This window comes from Lytechinus pictus, chromosome 16 (assembly GCF_037042905.1).
Source record: "Lytechinus pictus isolate F3 Inbred chromosome 16, Lp3.0, whole genome shotgun sequence".
In the NCBI taxonomy this organism is placed as follows: domain Eukaryota; kingdom Metazoa; phylum Echinodermata; class Echinoidea; order Temnopleuroida; family Toxopneustidae; genus Lytechinus; species Lytechinus pictus.
In genome coordinates this window covers 7,735,038-7,757,026 of record NC_087260.1, presented here as the reverse complement: position 1 = coordinate 7,757,026, position 21,989 = coordinate 7,735,038, and the positions used below count along the sequence as shown (strand labels likewise).

Genomic DNA, 21,989 nt, shown 5'->3' with positions numbered 1-21,989 from the left:
TTTTTTAAATCTACTATCTGTATGGTCTTTGCCTAGACATTCAGGAGCAGTGCTTATTGCATAAAGAGTTACAGCTATGGTAACTTTGCCATTTATATGGCAACTACTATGGTAACGGGACTTATCAGCCAATCATAATCAAGGTTTTTGTGGTATTATTACAATGGATAAGTTAGAGTTGTTGTAAGTCTGTGTGGAACGGGCCCCTGATTGACAAATAAATTCTATAAAAAAAATCAACGATTTTACGCTTAAAGTCTGGTTGCAAATTTTGCAAAGTGGGTCTTCACACAGGACTAGCACGTAAAACTTGCTGTTCCAATTTCAGAGAGAGAGAGCAACTTAACTCGAGTGAATTTCAATTTTTTTTTCAATTCAATTCTTTATTCCATTTCCATTCAAAACATAATACAAAGTAATATAAAGTAATACAAATCAAATACAATTTTACAGACGAGCATTCTTACTTACGTCGTAAAACAAAAAACAGTATAATATTGAGCATAAATGGAAATGAGGGGGGTCCACTAAAAAGCAAAGCTTGTAAAGTGTGGATCCCCCTTGGAAATGAAGAAAATATAATCGACTAATTCATATATGCGTTTATATACAGGAAAGAAAAAAGAGAATGAACAAAAAGGTCGAAATCATATTGATGTAAGCATAATTACTGAATCACAATTAGTGAATGGTTTGCACAGCAGGCCAGTTTCAATATGCCTCCATTTCTGGAGGGAAATAAGAGGTTTGCTTGATATAGCATATTTCATGTATTTGTAAACATGGTAAACGATATCTCAAATGTAAAGCAAAATATGAACCATTATTTGAATCTTTATTTTCCTTTTAGAATATTTTCCCAGTAAAGATTCAATGAAGTTTTAATAAAGGATGATTCAAAGAAATTCTTTTGTGTTTGTTTTTTGGACTTAAATATATAGCATGGCTGGAAAATAACATCAAATATTTCTTTATATTTTTTAAACCTCTTTCCAAACAGGTACTCATGTATTTTCTTTTTCATTTATATATTTATTTCCATCAATGTTCAGTAATAATGCAAACAAAGTAAAAATATATATATTCAAAAATAGAGAAGACAGGAAAAAAGTGGAAGAGCTGTATAAAAAGGTGCCACATGACTAGAGTACAAATGAAATATGCATAAAAGAGACATGAATATGGAATACATTACATATTGATACTGAACAATGAGTCAATAGCGGTATAACTTTATTATAGAAAAATATTGGAAATTAAATATACATAAATGTAAATGGAAAAAGCAAACATGACTAGAATGTAAAGCTTGACAGAAATAGAATGCTTAGCGCAAAGACGGTATAGCTAGCCCTCCAATCACGTTGGAATATGGACCTCGCTACTTCATATGCAAATATATATCTAACAACATCAGCCAATGATCTATGATACATTTTCGCTTTGCCACCTCAATTTTCCTCCCAGCCGCAAAAGCAACGTCAGAGAAGGCCAATAAATTGGGGGAATTGAACAGTGAATGAATATGTTTCTGAATCAGTTTCTTGGGCCGCGGTAGAAGTGCTCAACGTAAACTCGCTTTTGATAGCTGAGAAAAAACGGAAGCTAGCTATTTTGAAAATTTGTTAGCTGTTAAAAACTTGGATTAATATTTTTTGAGTTTTCATTCGGAGAGCTTTCTCAACTTACATGATGGGGCGTATCCCCGGTATTTCGTTTATCATTTTTATGGTGAGTGTGTGTCACGTTATTGTTATAATACATGTATGTATTGGTTTTGTATTATATCTGTTTCTGTTGGAATAACATTGAATTTCAGGTGTACAACTTCATTCACTCGTGTGGAAGCTTTGAAGTACCATCAACTTGACGAGATGGCGATATATTTTATCTTGCCATGTCGACATAATATCGTTATTATGACATAATAATTTTTATAAGTTGATGATTTTTATCCGTTAAGTGTGGTTAAAAAGTCGTGACATTACCAGTTCTATAATTTGCCATCTATTCGAGGGACACCTAAAAGTAAAAGTTCATCCTGACGAAAAGTTTGTTGTAGAAATAACAGAAAACAATAATAAAAAGCATTGGTGAAGGTTTGAGGAAAATCCATCAAAGATTAAGAAAATAATTTATATATTTTTTGGGGGGACGTAATACATGAGCAGATGCCCCGCAGTGGCGTACCTAGGATTTTCCACTGGGGGGGGGGGGCAAATTCGTCCGCCAAAAAAATTTTACAAGCAAAAGAAAAAGGTCTTCAACCACAAATAAAGGATTTCGTACCAGAAAAAATTTGACAAGCAAGCAAAAAAAAAAAGAAAAAAAAAAAGGTCTTCTAGACTCGTCAGGGGGGGGGGGGGCAGGGATATGTCCCTTGCATGGGTTGTGACTCGTCAGGGGGGCAGTCTGCCCCCTCTGCCCCCCCCCCCGTATGTACGCTGGTGATGCCCCGTATGTTATGTTATATGAAATGCACTAATTTAATCTGTTTAATTGTATTGTATTTATTTTCCGTCAATTAAGAATAATAACAATGATAGATATATTTACAATTACAAAGAAATGATCATTAAAAAGACGGAGGGATTGCCCTACTCAGCGTTGATAACATTTTTTTTTAATAGTATTTTTACTTTCTATGGTAAATGTAGGACCCCAAGGAAGAACAGCAGTATTTTGTAAATACAGCTGAATTGGGTGATTCTCCGTTATTGTACATATCTCTCTTGTATATTGTATATATATATTTTTTTAATCTGATTTCGGAAATAAATACAAACAAACAAACAAACATATCAACGCTGTTTTACAGAGGGGTCCCTTGCATAGATATGCATGTAAACACTAGCGTACCTTTTTTTTTGCTTGTCAAATTTTTGGGCGGACGAATTTGCCCCCCCTGTGGAAAATCCTAGGTACGCCACTGCATGTAAACATAATACAGGAAAGGAAAAACTTAGTTGACTTACGATAAAGACGTTGACAAAATGTGAAAAAGTAAGAAAAACGTATTTACAATATAAGTATATACAAGATAACAAAGTAAGAATGAGGGATCTGAACTAAAAGTTACAAATTTAATGTTTCATGATGACAACAAAAAAATATTTAAGGAGCGGGTGTGAAATGATTTCCCACTTGATTTACTGAAGGTAAAGTAAAAACCAATTTCATTTTTTTTAGAATATGACATTTTATTGAAATTTGAAGACATGTGGGACAGCTGCTCGCATTATGACGTCACAAATAAAAAAAAATGAAAATTCTAATAACTTTTTGATATTTGATGGATTTTCCTCAAACATTCATCAATATTTGTTTATTTTTTGGACCATTTTTACAATGACATTTTGGTAAGGGTGAACTTCCCCGTTAATGCGTGCACTCGTCTGACCTTTTTTTTATTTATGGTTTTATTTTTCACATTAAGTATAGACGTACAATGATGCGTAATTCATATTTGTCACCCACCATCTCCTACAATCAACAATAATTCGCCAAAAATAAATTTGAGTCTAGATTTTTATTGAGCAGCATGATAAATCACATCCTAAGGCTTCAGTCATAACTCAGAGTGGCGACCGACGCCATAGGAATTTAGGCATCGCCCAAAATTTTGTATTATTATTTTTTTTTATGTCGAGCGGCTGGGCTGTAAAGACTTATCGGTGGCCGAGCAGTGCCCTGTCGATTATACCTCAGTCGCATTTCCCCTACGGTGACCGTACGGCGAGTCGAAAGCAGACGTTTTATTCATCTTTGTTCAAACCATATAGCTGGTACAAAAATGTTACACGGCTGTCTTCGACTCGCCGTACGGCCGCCGTAGGGGAAATGTGACTGAGGTATTACCCATTTTGATCAAAGCCGAATCGGGGGAACTGTTCTGTTTGGCGTCCGAGCAGCGTGGCCAGCGAAAAAATCCAATTATGCGAGAGGAGCAGCGAAATTATGCTAAATCGCGAAAAATTATGCCAAACCGTTTTTTTTTTGACAAGCAAAAAAAAATGTTATCAACATAAATTTTAGGAGTGGCTAACCAAAATTTTATGTTGAAAGGGGTCGAAATTATGCCAGAAAGCATAATTATGCCAGTTCTGGCAACGTTGCGTCCGAGCAGTGATCGGCTGACGACCCATACACCAATTCCCGGGCGGTCTCCAACTAGCCACCGGCCTATTTTGAAGTAATCGCCGGCCGATCTAGAATTCGCCGCAAGATCATCGACCGAGGGGGAGATATCATAGGGGAAACTGCTCTCCAGAGTCTCGTTCAGGGGCGAACTGTCTTCAGGGGGCGATGTCCTGTGGAGGAGGTGTCCTCCAGGGGAGCTGTTTTATACTGAGGAGTTGTCAGGAGGACAATTCCTCCCGGGGAGATGTCCTGATACGATGATTTACATTTTTTAACTCTTGCCAAAGCTTTTATTAACTGCCCTTTCACACGGTTAAAAAATCGTAATTTGAATGATGATTCCAGTGAAAAATAAGGCTAATGACGAATATTTAGCACAATTATGTGAAACCAAACTAGAACTAACTGCTAACGCTAATCATGCACAGTCACGATTACAATAGCAATCATCATTACAATGATGATTCAAGATTCACGTGTGAAAGGGCCCTATGTTATAATGAATAATGAAGGAATACAGAGCGATTAAAAACACTTTGGACTCGTGTATAACTTTACTGATGAAAGACTTCATTTAAGCAAAAATCTTACAACGCCACTAGATATTCAACGCAATTATGTTAGCATAAATGTACAAAAAGTAATTGACAATAATTTCATTCATATTTCATACATTTTGTATTAAACTCATTGCCCACAGGTATCATACGTCATCATCCTGCAATTGAAAGGTGAGATCCATCATTCTTAATAATATTATGAAATTTTTTTGATCCATCATTCCTAATAATATGAAATATTGCAAGGATGTTTATTTTTGTCACAATCATATGTCAGGTAGTTTCACCCTTTGTTCGCCTCTCATTCGTGATAAGCGCGATTATCATTAATCTCTCACTATGTTTTTATTTTTCATATTTGAGGATGTGAAAGTACCAACCTGTTATGTAAACTACCCGAAGTAAATTATGAACTCATTGTTTACTTCATTTTGACGCTTTACATTGTTTTACAATGCGTTCAACAGTATGTTACTTGAATTGTGTTTGTTGGATTTCTAAATACATGTAAATGGAAATGAAATTAGTTATTAAAAATATCACAAATATTCTTCAAGTTCCCTTGCCCCCCCCCCCCCCCTCGCGGGATGCTTTGAAAATCTCACATCTTATTTTGCATAACATTCAAATTGCTTTTTCATTGTTCACTTCTTAATTCAAAGCTGACGTACATGTATATACATAATGTGATTGAAAATGGGTTTGTGTTCAAGCATTGCTCTCTGTAACAATTGAGGACGAATAATAGCGAAAACTCCAGCCCTGGTCAAAACTTCTGATTTCGTTTATTATTTAGACAGCACTCCTAAACTGTTGAGGCAGTGTGAAAAGGGTGACAAGAGTATAACTTTCGAGTTATCATGCCCTACAGACTACAATATCATCGTTACTACTGGTATCTGTGTGCGCGTACAAGATTGTGATCATTTTGATGCATCTTTCTCGTCATCTTGTAATGGGGACAAGGTAAATTACAAATAATTGGAAACATTTTTAGACAGTTATTTTATTTTCTTTCTTCTTCCCTTCTTATTTTACATTCTTATTTTCCTGTTTCGGTTCGTTCTTTCTTCCTTTTCTTCTCTTTTTCCTTCTTCTTCTTCTTCTTCTTCTTCTTCTTTAATTGTCTTCCTTTCCCTTTGGTCATCTGCATTGTCTATTTCTTTTTACTCTTCTCTCTTTTTTTCTTCTCCAGTTTCATTTTCCCTTTCTCGTTCTTTTACTTCTTTATTAATCTGTTATTCGTGTTGTCTCACTTTTTCTTAACTACTTTTCTTCTGTTTCTTCTTCTTTGTATGTTTCCTTTACTTCTTCTGCTTCTCCTTCCTCTTCTTTTTCTTTCTCTATCATCTTTTTCCATTCCTTCTACTCCGTCTTCGTCATCTTTTATCGCCTTTTTTCCCTCTCTTGTCCTTCAGCATCCCTTTTTCCTTTCCTACTTTTTTTGTTTCATTTTCATCAACACGGACAGCATAAAGACTATTGAAAAGCTCATCAATATATTCATTATAATTGTTTGTTTTTTCAATTTATTATCATCTATTTTTGTTATAGACATTTCATTATACTTATTATTGTAGTATAATTCTAGCAGTAGCAGCAGCAGCAGTAACATTAGTAGCATAATAGGAGTAATTGTATTAGCATTATTATCGTTGTTATCTTTATGATTGTTATTATCATTATTGTTATTATTATTATCAATATTATAATTATTATTATTGTTATTATTATTATTATTATTGTTGTTGTTGCTATTATTATTATTAATTATTATTATTATTATGAAGATGGTGGTCGTGATTATGATGAGGATGAGGATGATGATGTTGATGATAAGATAACAATAATGAAGATAATGATGATTATGATGATGATAATGATGACAATGATGATGATCATGATGGTTATCTATATTAATTGATCATGTTCGTTTTACGTAGCTTCATAGACGGTGTCTTTTCCACGTTTGTTTCAGTCTGGATCCTGGGGTTTCCTTTGTTCCTTTTTTAACCCATGCATTATAACGTGTACGGGGTCGACACACTGCTCCGGCGATCAATCATACGTTTATGTGGAATATCACTGTAAGTACAGTTTTATTTTGACAACATTAATGTATCTTAAGTACAAATAATTCTTTTTTTAACTTGAATTTGACAATAAAACATCATAAGATTTAAGTAAACATGATATATAAATCAGACATGGCATCATGCATCTAAATGAATTAATACAGCGATTTGAAATCTAAGGTAATTTAAAATAAGGTAAAATATGAGGGAACCTGCATAAAAACCAACGCTTGTTTAGTCTGCAGGATCCAAAATCAAATAAGAAGTCTTAGGAGAGGACAATAAAAGCAATCGATTACGTAGGGAAATGTCAAAATATTACAATTGTCGGTATCTAAGGAGAGTACATACAAAATGTGTTTGCCACTTTTACTCGGCCAAAGCGTATTTTGTAAAAGTTACTATTATAATAACTTTTACAAAACGTGTTTATACGCTTTGACTGTGTAATAGAGGTGAATATAACCTACACAGTAGCAATGTCGGAATTGTTGTTATGGGTCTATTCAAAGTATTTTAAATGGAGGGTCGAGTTACTACCGTACAAGTATTTTATTACTTTCAACTTTATTTTTTAGTAGGTTCATGTTATTTCTTATTTAATTATTATGGTAACATATTACAAAGACTTCATTGTGACGTCTCACCCGACAAGCATGGATGTTAATTCATGTACTGCATTTATTCTTTGCGCGCACGGAAGCTTGACATAAGAATGAATGAGTCGTGACAATTTAATTACACTAATTCATATTCACATTGACTTTCAGACACTGGATAATGCTGTTTACTTGATTAGATTGATGAATTAAGCTGAATTTATGTATTATGTAGGAATTTTCTATCAATATTTTACCCTCGCACTAAAGTATTAGACATTTATTAATTGGGAATTCGGTGGCTAAGCCATGCGCAAACATTAGATAAAAGATTCGACAATTATTATGAGAGTGTTGGTCGGGGTCTATTTTAACGAATCCCTCCTTGGCACTAACGTAAGGCTTTTATCGACATTTGCCACACTCGACCCCGGTGAATAAAATGGATATCTGACAGGTATTCATTCCTCAAAATGCTGTAAAATCCCCTTATTAGCAACTGTGCTAGAGCCAGGGTAATATGCAAGCTTGGAAACATTTAAATATATTAGTAGTAGTAGTAGTAGTAGTAGTAGTGGTAATAGTAGTAGTAGTAGTAGTAGTAGTAGTGGTAGTAGTAGAAGTAGTAGTAGTAGTAGTAGTAGTAGTAGTAGTAGTAGTAGTAGTAGTAGTAGAAGTAGCAGCAGCAGCAGCAGTAGGAGTAGTAGTCATGGTGGTGGTAGTAGTAGAAGTAGTAGTAGGAGTAGTAGTAGCAGTATTAGTAGTAGCAGTAGCAGCAGTAGTAGAAGTAGTAGTAGTAGTAGTAGTAGTAGTAGAAGTAGAAGTAGAAGTAGTAGTAGTTGTAGTATATAGTAGTAGTAGTTGTTGTTGTTGTAGTAGTAGTAATAGTAGTAGTAGTAGTAGTAGTAGTAGTTGCAGTAGTAGTAGTATATAGTAGTAGTTGTTGTTGTTGTTGTAGTAGTAGTAATAGTAGTAGTAGTAGTAGTAGTAGTAGTAGTTGCAGTAGTAGTAGTAGTATATAGTAGTAGTTGTTGTTGTAGCAGCAGCAATGGTAGTAGTAGTAGTAGTAGTAGTAGTAGTAGTAGTAGTAGTAGTAGTAGTAGTAGTAGTAGTAGTAGTATATAGTAGTAGTTGTTGTTGTTGTTGTAGCAGCATCAATAGTAGTAGTAGTTGTAGTAGTAGTAGTAGTAGTAGTAGTAGTAGTAGTAGTAGTAGTAGTGGTAGTAGTAGAAGTAGTAGTAGTAGTAGTAGTAGTAGTAGTAGTAGTAGTAGTAGTAGTAGTAGTAGTAGTAGTAGTAGTAGTAGTAGTAGTAGTAGAAGTAGCAGCAGCAGCAGCAGTAGGAGTAGTAGTCATGGTGGTGGTAGTAGTAGAAGTAGTAGTAGTAGAAGTAGTAGTAGTAGTAGTAGTAGAAGTAGCAGCAGCAGCAGCAGTAGGAGTTGTAGTCATGGTGGTGGTAGTAGTAGAAGTAGTAGTAGGAGTAGTAGTAGCAGTAGTAGTAGTAGTAACAGTAGCAGCAGTAGTAGAAGTAATAGTAGTAGTAGTAGTAGTAGTAGTAGTAGTAGTAGTAGTAGTAGTAGTAGTAGTAGTAGTAGTAGTAGTAGTAGTAGTTGCAGTAGTAGTAGTAGTATATAGTAGTAGTTGTTGTTGTTGTTGTAGCAGCAGCAATAGTAGTAGTAGTAGTAGTAGTAGTAGTAGTAGTAGTAGTAGTAGTAGTATATAGTAGTAGTTGTTGTTGTTGTTGTTGTAGCAGCAGCAATAGAAGTAGTAGTAGTAGTAGTAGTAGTAGTAGTAGTAGTAGTAGTAGTAGTAGTAGTAGTAGTAGTAGTATGATTTGTGATGTACCGATTATTTCAAAGGAGAATAATGACCGGATAATAGTGGTTCCACAGTGCTACATCAAACGCCTTTAGCATTGCTGCCATCAAGGAGCTTTTTATCATGTAGGGGATCTCATTGGATACCCACTTCCCTCACATGGATCAAGTGTGGCAAATATCATGAATATATACATCAACGCCTTGTCAAATACTTTCAGTCTTAAGAGTGCTAGCTTTCATTCTGAGATTTTTTTGTCGTATAAATCATGATCACAAAGTCATCAAATCCATTTATGTTTTTTTATATCCACGTCTAGGTGAATGGGCTGGGGACGGCGATCCCCCGGCTGGAGTAAAGACTACTCCTGAGACGACTAAAGGGCTGACAGCTACAACACCAGTAAATATCCATATAAATATACTCCCAATATACTTTTCCTTATATCTGAATATGTTTCTCATTATTCTCTTTCTTCTTCTTTTTCTTCTTATTCTTTTTCTTGTTCTTTTTTCTTGTTCTTCTTCTTCATCTTCTTCTTGTCTCCTTCTTCTTCTTTCTTCTTTTTCTTTTTCGTCTTCTTCTTTTTCTTCTTCTTCTTCTCCTTCGTCTTCTTCTTCTTCTCCTTCCTCTTCTGCTTCTTCTTCTTCTTTTTCTTCTTTAACCTTCTTCTTCTTTTTCTTCTTCTTCTTCTTCTTTTTCTTCTTTTTCTTCTTCTTCTTCTTCGTCTTCTTCTTCTCCTCCTTCTCCTTCTTCTTCTTCTCCTTGTATTTTGTCTATAGGCGTATCCCGCCACAAGCCTCAGTTTTTAGGGTATACGCCTACTTATTTACACCCAAAATGTACATATTTATATTCTTCATAGCAAATTGATTTTTGTATGAATTAATGTTTACGAAAAATGTAATGAAATGGAATAAAATAAATGTTTGAATTGAATTTGAATTGAATTCTTCTTCTTCTTTTTCTTCTTCTTCTTCTTCTTCTTCCTCTCATTTATCTTTGTTTCGCACGTCCTTTTATCCTGTATCATACTACGACTTATGAGGAGACTTCTCCACTATATTCTGCTAACGCCCGCCACCCCCCCCTGCCCACACTCTCCCCCTCCCCTTCCGTCTCACTTTCTGTCTCTCTCACTCTCTTTTTGTATTCCTTTGCCGTTGCTTATCTTCATAAAATACTTTTTTTTTCAATTTCATTCTCTTCTCATCACTCAACCTCTATCATTTCAAGACACCCCCCCCCCCCCCCACTGTTATTTTCAGCTTTACCATTAATCGGGGCGAAATTTGTTTGCATAATCAGTACAGTTTGGTGTTACTGTATCTTTGAGTACTTTTGTCATATTCAGATTTTTTTTTTAATCAGTTTCTTTATAATGCCATTTTCTTTCAGGAACCTGTTACAAAACCGTCGGGTAAGACAATTATGATCTATTCATCTTCTTCACATTTCATTCAAAATTCTTGAATCTTGTTAATCGCAATTTCCCGACATATTAAGAATGAATATACCATTTATATTCATATTTACCATGTTTACATTTTAATATTATAACCCGTGTCTCGAGCGGGATATTGAATATTATATATTTACTAAAAATGATTTATAATGATCTATAATCATAACCTTTACAATTTTTTTCATTAAAAGGGTGCTCCGGGCTGAACATAATACGATGTACGGTATAAACAGATTAAAAAAAAATCAGACAAACATACACTTAAGATTTGATCAAAATCAGACAAAGGATAACAAAGTTATGGCATTTTAATGATTTGCACTAAATATTCCGGTGAAACAGTTCTAGGCATGTCTCCATGAATATTCAGTGAGCAAATTGATGATGTCATATCCCCACTTGTTCTTTTGTATTTTATTGTATGAAGTCGATTTATTCAAATATTTTTTTCTACCAAATACTTACAAAAATTGGATTGAAAACTGATTTAATGCATAGATATTCATTGCTGCAACTTGTTTCATTATAAAGGAGACACATTGTTCACACATGTACGAAAAAATGGAAAAAAATATGATTTCATGAATAAACTTAAGAAAACGGAAAGTGGGGATGTGACATCATCAGCCCACCTAATGAATATTCATGACGATGTGCATATAACTATTTTCGCAAAATATTGCTTAACTATAGAATTCAATATTCTTTATCCGATTTTGATGAAATTTTCATTTTGCTCATTTATTCAGACATAAATATTGTCAACCCGGAGCATCCCTTTAATATTGTATTTTGATTTGTAGTGTAGTAATACCAAAATGTTGTGATGTGAAATAATACATGCATAATGATATTAATATCATCAATATGATACTTCAATTTTTGCAAAATACACTGAATATAGCTAGGACCATTGTTATTGGTTTTTCATAAATAAATGATTTCATAATCATATGAACCAAATAGATGTATTAATATTCGAATTGATATTTTCTTCAACATCATTATCCCTCTCTGTTATTTTTTCCATACAATATAAGCACGTGCACTAGTATTATCCAACTGGTTGGTATAGTTCAGCATTTGATAATATATTGATGGATGTGCACTTCTGGGATAAGAAACGATGCAAGGTGCTATTCCGATCAAACTTGAGAAGAAAAAAAAGATATTTTATCGGTTTGTCAACTTTAAGGAGGTGCATTATTTCAAGACCTCATCAGTACAAGAATTTCAGGATTCCTGGATGATGTTCTACTTTGTATTTAGGTGGAGAAAATAGTCAATCATTAAAATAATAAGATTTCTTATCTAAGGTAATTTGATTTTAACATGAACCTTTCGTTTAATTTATTGTGACTATCAAGGTCTTCAAGAGAAAACCTCAACTACCCCTACAAGAATTGTAACAATGGTAAGTATTAAACCCTCAAATATTTGTCTATTCTATGTGCATTTAACTCAGAAATCTCTTGGTGTGTAGCCACGTCAGGATTTTCTAGATTTTATTGAACACAGTAGAATCGAAGTTGAATGAGATGCTGTGGAACTTGGGGTTTATCTTGACGGTGTTTGTCGTTGAGTGAAGCCAGGACGAAATCATTTTCGGCAGTTAGAACTCTTTGTAGAGTCAGTGTGGTGTTGGCTTGTATCACATTGGCAATGTGAACTCTTTGTAGAATCAGTGTGGCGTTTCTGGGGAATCACATTGGCAGTGTGAACTCGCTGTGGAATCAGTGTGGAGTTGGTGTGGAATCACATTGGCAATGTGAACTCTCTGTAGAATCAGTGTGGAGTTGATGTGGAATCATATTGGCAATGTGATTTTTCTGTGGAACCAGTGTGAAGTTGGTTTGGAATCATATTTCGCTTTGGAATCAGTGTGGAGTTGGTGTGGAGACACATTGGCAGTGTGAACTCGCTGTGTAATCAGTGTGGAGTTGGTTTCGAATCGCATTAGCACTGTGAACTCGCTGTAGAATCAGTGTGGAGTTGGTTTGTATCATATTGACAATCCGAACTCGCTGTGGAATCGGTGTGGAGTTGGTGTGGAATCACATTGGCACTGTGAACTTGCTGTGGAATAAGTGTGGAGTTTGTGTGGAATCACATTGGCAGTGTGAACTCGCTGTAAAGTCAGTGTGGGGTTCGTTTGTATCATATTGGCAATGTGAACTCTTTGTAGAATCAGTGTGGAGTTTCTGGGGAATCACATTGGCAGTGTGAACTCATTGTCGAGTCAGTGTGGGGTTGGTTTGTATCATATTGGCAATGTGAACTCTCTGTAGAATCAGTGTGGGGTTGGTGTGGAATCACATTTTCAATGTGAACTCGCTGTGTAATCAGTGTGGAATTGATGTGGAATCACATTGGCAATGTGATCTTTCTGTGGAACCAGTGTGAAGTTGGTTTGGAATCATATTTCGCTGTGGAATCAGTGTGGAGTTGGTGTAGAATCACAGTGGCAGTATGAACTCGCTGTGTAATCAGTGTAGAGTTGATGTGGAATCACATTGACAGTGTGAACTCTCTGTAGAATCAGTGTGGAGTTTGTGTGGAATCACATTGGCAGTATGAACACGCTGTGGAGTCAGTGTGGGGTTGATTTGTATCATATTGGCAATGTGTCCTTTGGCACCACCATCATCATCATCATCACCATGTTTTATGGTGATGATGTTTTATAAAGAGGCGCGATAGCTCAGTCGGTAGAGCGGGGATTCGTATTTCGGTGACCCGGGTTCGATTCCCACTTGGTGCGCTAGTGCCCTTTGGTAAGGCATTAATCTTCATTACCAGGTCCTTCGGAGAGGACCTTAAGCCGTCGGTCCTATGGTTGCTTGCTTACAAGCATTCATGCTTTCTTAGCAATCAGGTAAAAATCCCAATCAATCAATCAATCAATCAATGTGATCTCTTTGTAGAATCAGTGTGGGGATGTTGTGGAATCAGATTGGGAGTGTGAAATCGCTGTGGAGTTGGTTCGAATCGCATTAGCAGTGTGAACTCTCTGTAGAATCAGTACGGAGTTTGTGTGGAATCACATTGGGAGTGCGAACTCGCTGTGGAATCAGTGTGGAGTTGGTGCGGAATCACATTGGCAATGTGAACTCGCTGTGTAATCAGTTTGGAGTTTGTGTGGAATCACATTGACCGTGTGAACTCTTTGTAAAATCAGTATGGAGTTTGTGTGGAATCACATTCGGAGTGCGAACTCGCTGTGGAATCAGTGTGGAGTTGGTATGGAATCACATTGACAGTGTGAACTCTCTGTAGAATCAGTTTGGAGTTTGTGTGGAATCATATTGGCAATGTGACCTCCTTGTAGAATCAGTGTGGGGTTGGTGTGGAATCACATTGGCAGTGTGAACCCTCTGTAGAATCAGTGTGAAGTTGATGTGGAATCACATTGGCAATGTGATTTCTCTGTGGAAACAGTGTAGAGTTGGTTTGGAATCATATTTCGCTGTGGAATCAGTGTGAAGTTGGTGTGGAATCACATTGGCAATGTGAACTTTCTGTAGAATCAGTGTGGAGTTGGTTTCGAATCGCATTAGCAGTGTGAACTCTCTGTGAAATTGATGTGGGAATCACATTAGCAGTGTGAACTCTCTGTGGAATCGGTGAGGAATTGGTGTTGAATACCTTTGTCAATGTGAACTCTCTGTGGAATCGATGTGAAGTAAGGGTGGAATCACCGCAGTGTGGACTTTCTATGGCATTAGTGTAAATTATAGAATCATATCGCCAATGTGGTCTTTCTATGAAATCAGTGGGGTTGGTGTCTAGTGTGTGACGAGGCTGTCTTGCATGTACCTATTTTCATTACAAAAATCATTGTTATTATCATCGTTATTATAAACATTTATATTTGTGCTTTTGTTATTCTGTTTTGTTCAGTGTGAGTTATAATAGTAAGACAAAGAGATAGAAACGTGATAATAGAAAATGAACAGCCACACCTCGACTGAACCAACCGTGTGGTTCAGTGGCTAGAGCATTGGACTCATAATCGCAAGGTTGTGAGTTCGAGTCCCCACTCTGCCATTGTCTCCACTATGATAAAAAAATACCCGAGAGTAAATATATGTCGTCTATAACGTCAGGCACTATGACTGATTATCCTAGACTTAAAATGTTTCCTAGGTAATTGGTTACATACCGGCTTTGTGTTTACCAGCAAAAAAGCTGTCCTGCCGAGTTCCTACGGGAGTTACCATAAACAAAAACAAAAAACTGTAAAATATGTATGCAGCCAAGCTGATCGAGAATTTGCATTTACAGTCATGACAGGCATTGCAGCACCATACTTGAAATTTGAGTGCAATAACTTATCTATCGAGATCAACAGATGATGATGTCTATGGATGTTTTGTTGATGTTATTGTTATAATTCTGATTGTCATTATCATCTTTTTTTTTGCCACAGACCAGTCCCCCGACCACAGAGGTACTATCTACTGAGGCCACCACTCTAGCCGGTAGGTCAATGGAATGAGTTAGTTTGTGATATGAAAGGAATAGTGAATATGTCATTCATAATAGAAAGTTATACGCCTGAATGGTATATGTCAAAGATATATTTGTAAATGAGAGAATATGATTTCAATTAGCACAGATCATTAAACATACCAAGTTATTATCAACATCATTTCACAGAAATTATAGAAGGAATATAACATGTCCCCATGTAATAATAATAATAATAATAATTGGCATTTATATAGCGCTTTATCAATCTACGACTGTTCAAAGCGCTTCACAATTATTATTACCCGGTCACTGGATTCATAGCATTTCAAGCAGCCTGTTAGGCGCACACTTGCTTAACCAACCACAATGACGGTTGTTTCCTACCGGTAGCCAATTAGCACCTGGGTGAGAGAGGCAATGTGTGGATTGACGCCTTGCCAAAGGGCGCTAGGCCATGGTGGGATTCGAACACACGACCCTCTGATTACAAGGCGAGAGTCAGAAGCGCTACACCACGGCGCTTCCACTGCACCTACATGTACCTACTCCCCCATATCCACTGTGGTAAATGGTTGCACTGTGGTATGCGTTTTTAAGTAGCAGGAAAATCAGATACTGTTAATTTTAATTAGATATTATATCTTTAAAAAAAATATTCATATATCAGTGTTGTGCCAATGTTCTGTGTTACTTTTAAGCCATTCATCCAATTACTTATTTTCCAGTACCAACAACTTATGCGCAGAGAACTACTGGATCCACCACGCCTGAAATCACTACGACCTCTACTACAGCACAACGACCGTCAACGCAACCCACAGTGACATCAGAATCGATGACGTCAGAATCAGTAAACCAATCACAGCCCTCGATGCAAGAAAAGACAACTATCACCACTCCCATTACAAATGGAACACAAAGTCCGGATGTACTCAACGTTACCCAAAAATCTCTTGAAGAGATTCTTACAGCTTGCTTTGGTATTGAATTACCCCTCATTAAATAATATTAGTAGAAGAAGAAGTAGAAGGCGTAGTAGTAGAAGTAGTAGTAGTAGTAGTAGTAGTAGTAGTAGTAGTATAGAAGTTTTTGTAGTAGTAGACATTGTAGTTATGATGAAAAGAACAAAACTTTTACCCTATAATGAGCAAAAACAATGAAGCAATAACTAATCTGGAGACGGATTTACAAAAAAAAGGCAAAATTGGAAGCATATACAGTGCGTCCCACAAAAAACGAAACCGAGATTTATCAATAATTTATCATAACTTAATCACAAATACAATAGCCAAATGACCTACCATTGTAAAGCTTAGAATCTCCTCTTTCATCTGAAATTACTTGGATTATTTTTTTACGCATGAGTGAGCAAAAACAATTTGAAGAGGGGATACCAAAAAGTCATTTGGCGGGCTGTATCTGGGTTTCAAAACGAAAACCACATTTTTAAAAAGTTCAATATCTGCTCTTTAATTTGATACCTCAATTACAGAAAATTGTCAAGAAATAACAAAGTTCTGGTTATTTGAAATAAGGCATGAATTTCAATAATTTCATAAAATGAAGAGGTTTTACAGGCTAGCGTTCAAACTCGCTCGACACTCCGTTTTGTTGACGATCAGCCATGCATTAAGTCTTTTGTTAACCGTGCGATAGCTTCTGTGGGAAACCGGTGAAAACACGTTTATTTCATGAAATTATGGAAATACAAGCATTGTTTCGAGGGAACATAACTTTTTTACTTCTCGACCATTTTTTTGTGATTAAGGTATCAAATAAAAGAGCAGATATTGAACTTTTTAGGCATGTGATTTTCTTTTTGAAATTCAGATACCCCCGCCAAATGAGTTTTTGGTATCCTTTCTTCAAATTGTTCTTGCTCATTCATGCGTAAATGAGGATTAATGTAAGTAATATCAGATGAAAGAGGAGATTCTAAGCTTTACATTGATAGGTCATTTGTCTTTTGTATTTATCAATAAGTTATGATAAATCATCGCTAAATCTCGGTTTCGTTTTTTGTGGGACGCACTGTATAGGTCTGTACTGTGTCGACTCTCCAAACGGTGTTTTTTTTTCCCTTTCAAGCTTTTTGAATATTTTCCCCGATCTGATCCTCAAATCTATTGTAGTCTTGTTGATGAATGATGAGGGATGTTAAGTAATTGAAACACTCTCCCGACCTTTGTGGCAATGGCATAACAGATGAACAATGTAGTGTTTCTCTTGTTGGCTTTTTAATGGACAAAAGCAATTTCATTAACCATAGCCAGTGATAGTAGAAAAGAATGGAAATGGTGGCTGCCATCAGAAATAGATTTTAAATCACCCAAATGCCAAGAGAACACAAACGTAGTGTTTCTATTCTCACTAGATAGAATTCGTACATTATTTATGCCATTCATACACTGAATCATAAATGCTTCTCAATCAATATAATTTGATGAATTCATATTCTATTACTAGATTTTTACTTACTCCTTTCGATGGATTTGACCTCTGGTATATGACCGTATATGTTTAAACCTGAAGTCTTGTCATGCAAATTTTGCATCACCTGTGTGGAGGGTGGTAAACACATATTAATACCTTCCGAAGGGAAATTAGTGACGAGTTTGCGTAAATCACTGAATCTCTTATTTACAATAATTCTTTTTCAATTGCATTGGTAATTATTCTGTCAATCTCACAACTTTATTTTTTTTTCAATTTTGGGCACTTTTACTGGAATTATGTTTAGAGTACTTAAAGTTTGATTTTATTTTACCTATTCAAAATTATTACGGTATCCATGTGATATTTTGTTTTCGTGGAATTCGACTCAAATTTTGGATTGTATTTACAGCTGACATTTAAATATCTATCGTTGAATTGTGGAGGTACCGTGGCCGAGTGGCCTAATGCACCTCGTTATAGTAATAAAAAAGTCCGTCGTTCGATCCCCGGCCGCGGCACCTATGCCCGTGAGCAAGGCATTTAATCTACAATGCTCTTTTATCCTGATTTCAAATAAATGGAAATGCTATATGCATTATTGGTAACTTGGTGTGCACTTGTTTGGTTTTTTTTTAATGCGCCTCAAAGTTCGATATTGGCCTTGTTTCTAAATTCAATCTATCTAAAATAATTCTTATATAATATTTTGAGTGTCGCCAGCTACTAAATATACTTAAATATGCTATTCTCATAGAGAGAGACTATGAATGAAAAATAGATTTCTTGCATCTCGATCAGTCCAGGATATCTTGAGAGCAAATGAACTTCAAGTGATCTTTCCATTTTTCGTGTGTTTTTTTTCTCAGATAACGCCACCGAGGGGGAATCGAGCGCGAAACCTTTCCGACCATTGTCATTCTCAACTCCGAGTGAGACCGAAACAGACCGACTGACTGTAAGCTTCTACTCGCCATTTCTACAAACCAAACCAGGTTATTGATATATCTCCGCACGGATAACGTCTTTGCCCCCCCCCCCCACCTCCTCGCACACGCTAACGCACTGGTGCGCACACACGCGTAACAAAAGACACTAGTTTAAGATCTTATGTGAGAGAGTGGGTGTGGTGAGAGTTTGTTTGTGAGGGTGTTTGTGTGGGCATGTTTGGGGAAGGAAGGTGTAGGGATGAGGGTGACTGTGTGGGATATTCGTGGATGCGTGTGTATGTGGGTGTTTGTGTGTGTGTCAGTTTGTATTAACCTACTTCTGGGGACATTTTCTGACATCTTATCTGTCGGCGCACCGCGGCGACGTCCCAGTCCAATAAAAATCAGGCCAATCAATTCATAATTCAATTTCAAAACCGTTTCATTCAGAAAATACAGGATTTTTTTTAAATGTCCCCATTTAGACAATACAACTAAATGGGGGTAGGAAGCGTCCCCGATTAGCGGATTATGCTGGCATTTAGCCAGAAAATGAGCCCGATTAGATGATTAAATACAATTGGTGTGCATGAGTCCGCAAACACGCGTTGGCGAGGACGTGTAAGTTGGTGCTTGCCAACTTACAAGACTGTGAATGTGACGTGAGGGTGTGGGTTTGTGAGTGTGTCGATTTCTCCAATATTTATGAAGATACTAACGACAAAACTTGAAATCACTGATTCAAACTAATGGCATCTAATTACGTCATTATCTTTGTATATTCCAGTCAAGGTGGCCATCGAGGCTTTCCAGGACCCCAAACCGGGCTGTGACACAAGTCCTGCATCGAGCACTTCAACGACCCCGTCATCGGCCGGCGGTAAAGCCTCCGGATCGTCGCTGTCGTTGAACTCCGTGGTCAACGTAACCGTGTACTGCTACAACGGCGCTCCCTTACGCCTACGAGAAGGGGAATACGTGGATGTCGTCTTTCCCGCCAAAATTGTATGTAGAGTAGTCTTCAGTGGCGTTTTGTGGCGTAATGAGCAAACAAAAATGAGGGGGCACAACTTGACGTTTTGACAAAATATCTCATTATTCCCGAGAAAGTGAAGCGAACGAGCAGAAATTCGACAAATTTTAAATGGAATCTAATTTTCTAATCGATTTTGACGTTTTTAGAAAAATAACATAAAAAATATATATATTTTCCTTTCCTTTCCCTTACTTATTCTTATTTTCTAGTTCGTAGATATTTTGGGGACCATGGCCCTAAATTCCCAGTGGTGGCGTTGCGATATATTGTGGGGGGGGGTAAAGTAATGGGGTTGATGTCAGAGTGTGGACGGATCAGTGGAAGGACCGTGGAAGGGTTTTTGAAGTGGGAAGTCGAGCCAAATATAGGGGAATGTTGATCGTGCTTAAAATCACAATTGTTTAGAAAGAAATAATTTCGAGGTTTTCATTTTAAATGTTGTTAATCTCTCTCTTTCTCATCAATTTATTTTGCAGGATTTTGAAAATGAAGTTCCAGTCTGCACTTCCATGAAACAAGACAAGCAGTAAGTTAAAATCAATGCAAGGCTTAAATTTTACACACACATCTGCTCCTCGAGGCACTATTTTTTATCCGTCTTTAGCTCGGGTTGCCGTTCAGAACGCTGTGCATTCAATTAGTAACTAATTCCGCCGGTTGTCCATTCACCTCACCTGGGTGGAGTGCAGCACAATATTGGGATGAAGTTTCTGCTGAAGAGAAAAACAAATTATGCCATGTCTGTGGTTTAAACCCACGACCCTGGCGCAAAATCCAAACATTGATCCCCTGGGCCACAACGATCCACATAAAATGCCTTATACAAACGACTGACAACAGAAAAAATAATGCAGAAGGAAACTTTTTTATTACTTACTTCTTGATCCTTACCCAACCAGTGTGTTGGACCAGTTGGTATAGCATCCGTCTCACAACCGGGAGGTCGGGAGTTCAAACCTCGGCCGCGTCAGACCAAAAGACGTTGAAAGATGGGAGTTGCTGCTACCCTGTTTGGCGTTCAACGATTAAAGGTATAGAGCCTCGTCGATCTGGCGCTGCACAGCGGCTGCCGCGCCCTCAATCATGGGAAAAAAACAAATTTTCGGAGTATTTCATTTTATTTCTATTTCGAATGATAAAATATGGATTTTCATTTCTCATTTTTTTCTTTCTGTTTGGGATTGTGTGTTGTTTAATATTTTTCATGATCCGGTGCATTATAAAGGGAAACTTATTACAGAAAATTTCAGTTTTATATTCTTATGTTATCTTTATTTATTATTCAGTGGTTGGGAGTGGACATCAGAAGGCTGCAAGGCTGTTTATTCAAACTATACCCACGTGACCTGTAGATGTGACCATCTATCCGCTATTGCGCTCCAACGCGGCCCAAAGGTAATAAAATATGTTTGGATGGAGTTAATCATTACACATTTAAATTGGCAACACGGTTTAAAGAAAAAAAGAAAATAAAGAAAATAAACAAAATAAAAATATAACAGCTACTTAATTTTGACTCATTTTATGTCCATATTTAAGAAAATAAAAATAAATAGGAAATTACGGATCTCTACGAGTTATTTATGCGTACATTACCATTATTAATTAATGATAATCAGCCTGCTCTCAAGTGAGTTGATAATTAATCATTCCACAGTTTCAAGGCGGATCACAAGGTGGATCCTCCCACCCCAACTCCCCCCCCCCATCTTATTCGCGGCTCAAAAAAAGAAGAAAAGAGGGGAGGAGAATAAAAAAGGAAACAAATATTGGAAGAGGAAGTAATGTGAATAAAGCAAGGGAGGGGAATAAATTGAAAATTTAAAAACTTGGGTCATTATATAAAAATTAAAATTTCGTTCGCGCTTCGCACTCGCATTGCCTTGAGTGAGATAAGAATCTGCTAAAGAGGACATCATCCTAAAAATGTTCCTACATGGTAAACGTGATCCCCCACGGAACAGTATTCCAACAATTTCAGCTGTCATTAATTGCTTATTTAGATAATGTTCATGGTTTTAAAAAGTACTTAACGTGTCCAATTTTATTTTTCATATATTGTTTACAAAAATGGCTTAGAATAATGCTTTAAGTCGTAATATCAATTTTCCAGCTTGCAGTGGGAGATTATCAGAGCGAGAAATTATTTTATAATTTTGTATCATTGAATGATTTAGTGATTTGTTTCGATAAATAAGTTTAGTAAGGTACATTTTTGGAATGATCCCTATAGGGAGTAAAGAAATTACATACATAGAGCGCAAAGAGGCAAGCCATAATCCGATGACCGGAGTAATGACTATGTACGGTTCTACGATTCGTTTTCCGATGTATTAATTTTACAGTTTCAGTGAGAACGTTTTGTGAAAAACAGTCGAACTACATGCCAAAATTCGTGTAAAATGCTGAAAAAATGATTTAATGAAACAACTTTTTTCATTTCAATACAGGGATTTAAGGTGG

At 36.5% G+C, this 21,989-nt stretch overlaps 1 protein-coding gene across 1 annotated transcript; it reads left to right on the top strand.

Moving 5' to 3' along the window:
• Positions 1-1,605: 1,605 nt before the first annotated feature.
• Positions 1,606-19,573, top strand: LOC129278917 (mucin-2-like). Its single transcript, XM_064111592.1, has 11 exons — positions 1,606-1,731; positions 4,841-4,871; positions 5,497-5,666; positions 6,679-6,787; positions 9,510-9,592; positions 10,589-10,610; positions 12,023-12,069; positions 15,085-15,136; positions 15,854-16,108; positions 18,431-18,556; positions 19,278-19,573. The coding sequence occupies exons 1-11, from the start codon at positions 1,690-1,692 to the stop codon at positions 19,571-19,573; spliced, it is 1,233 nt and encodes a 410-aa protein (XP_063967662.1). The 5' UTR covers positions 1,606-1,689.
• Positions 19,574-21,989: the final 2,416 nt, after the last annotated feature.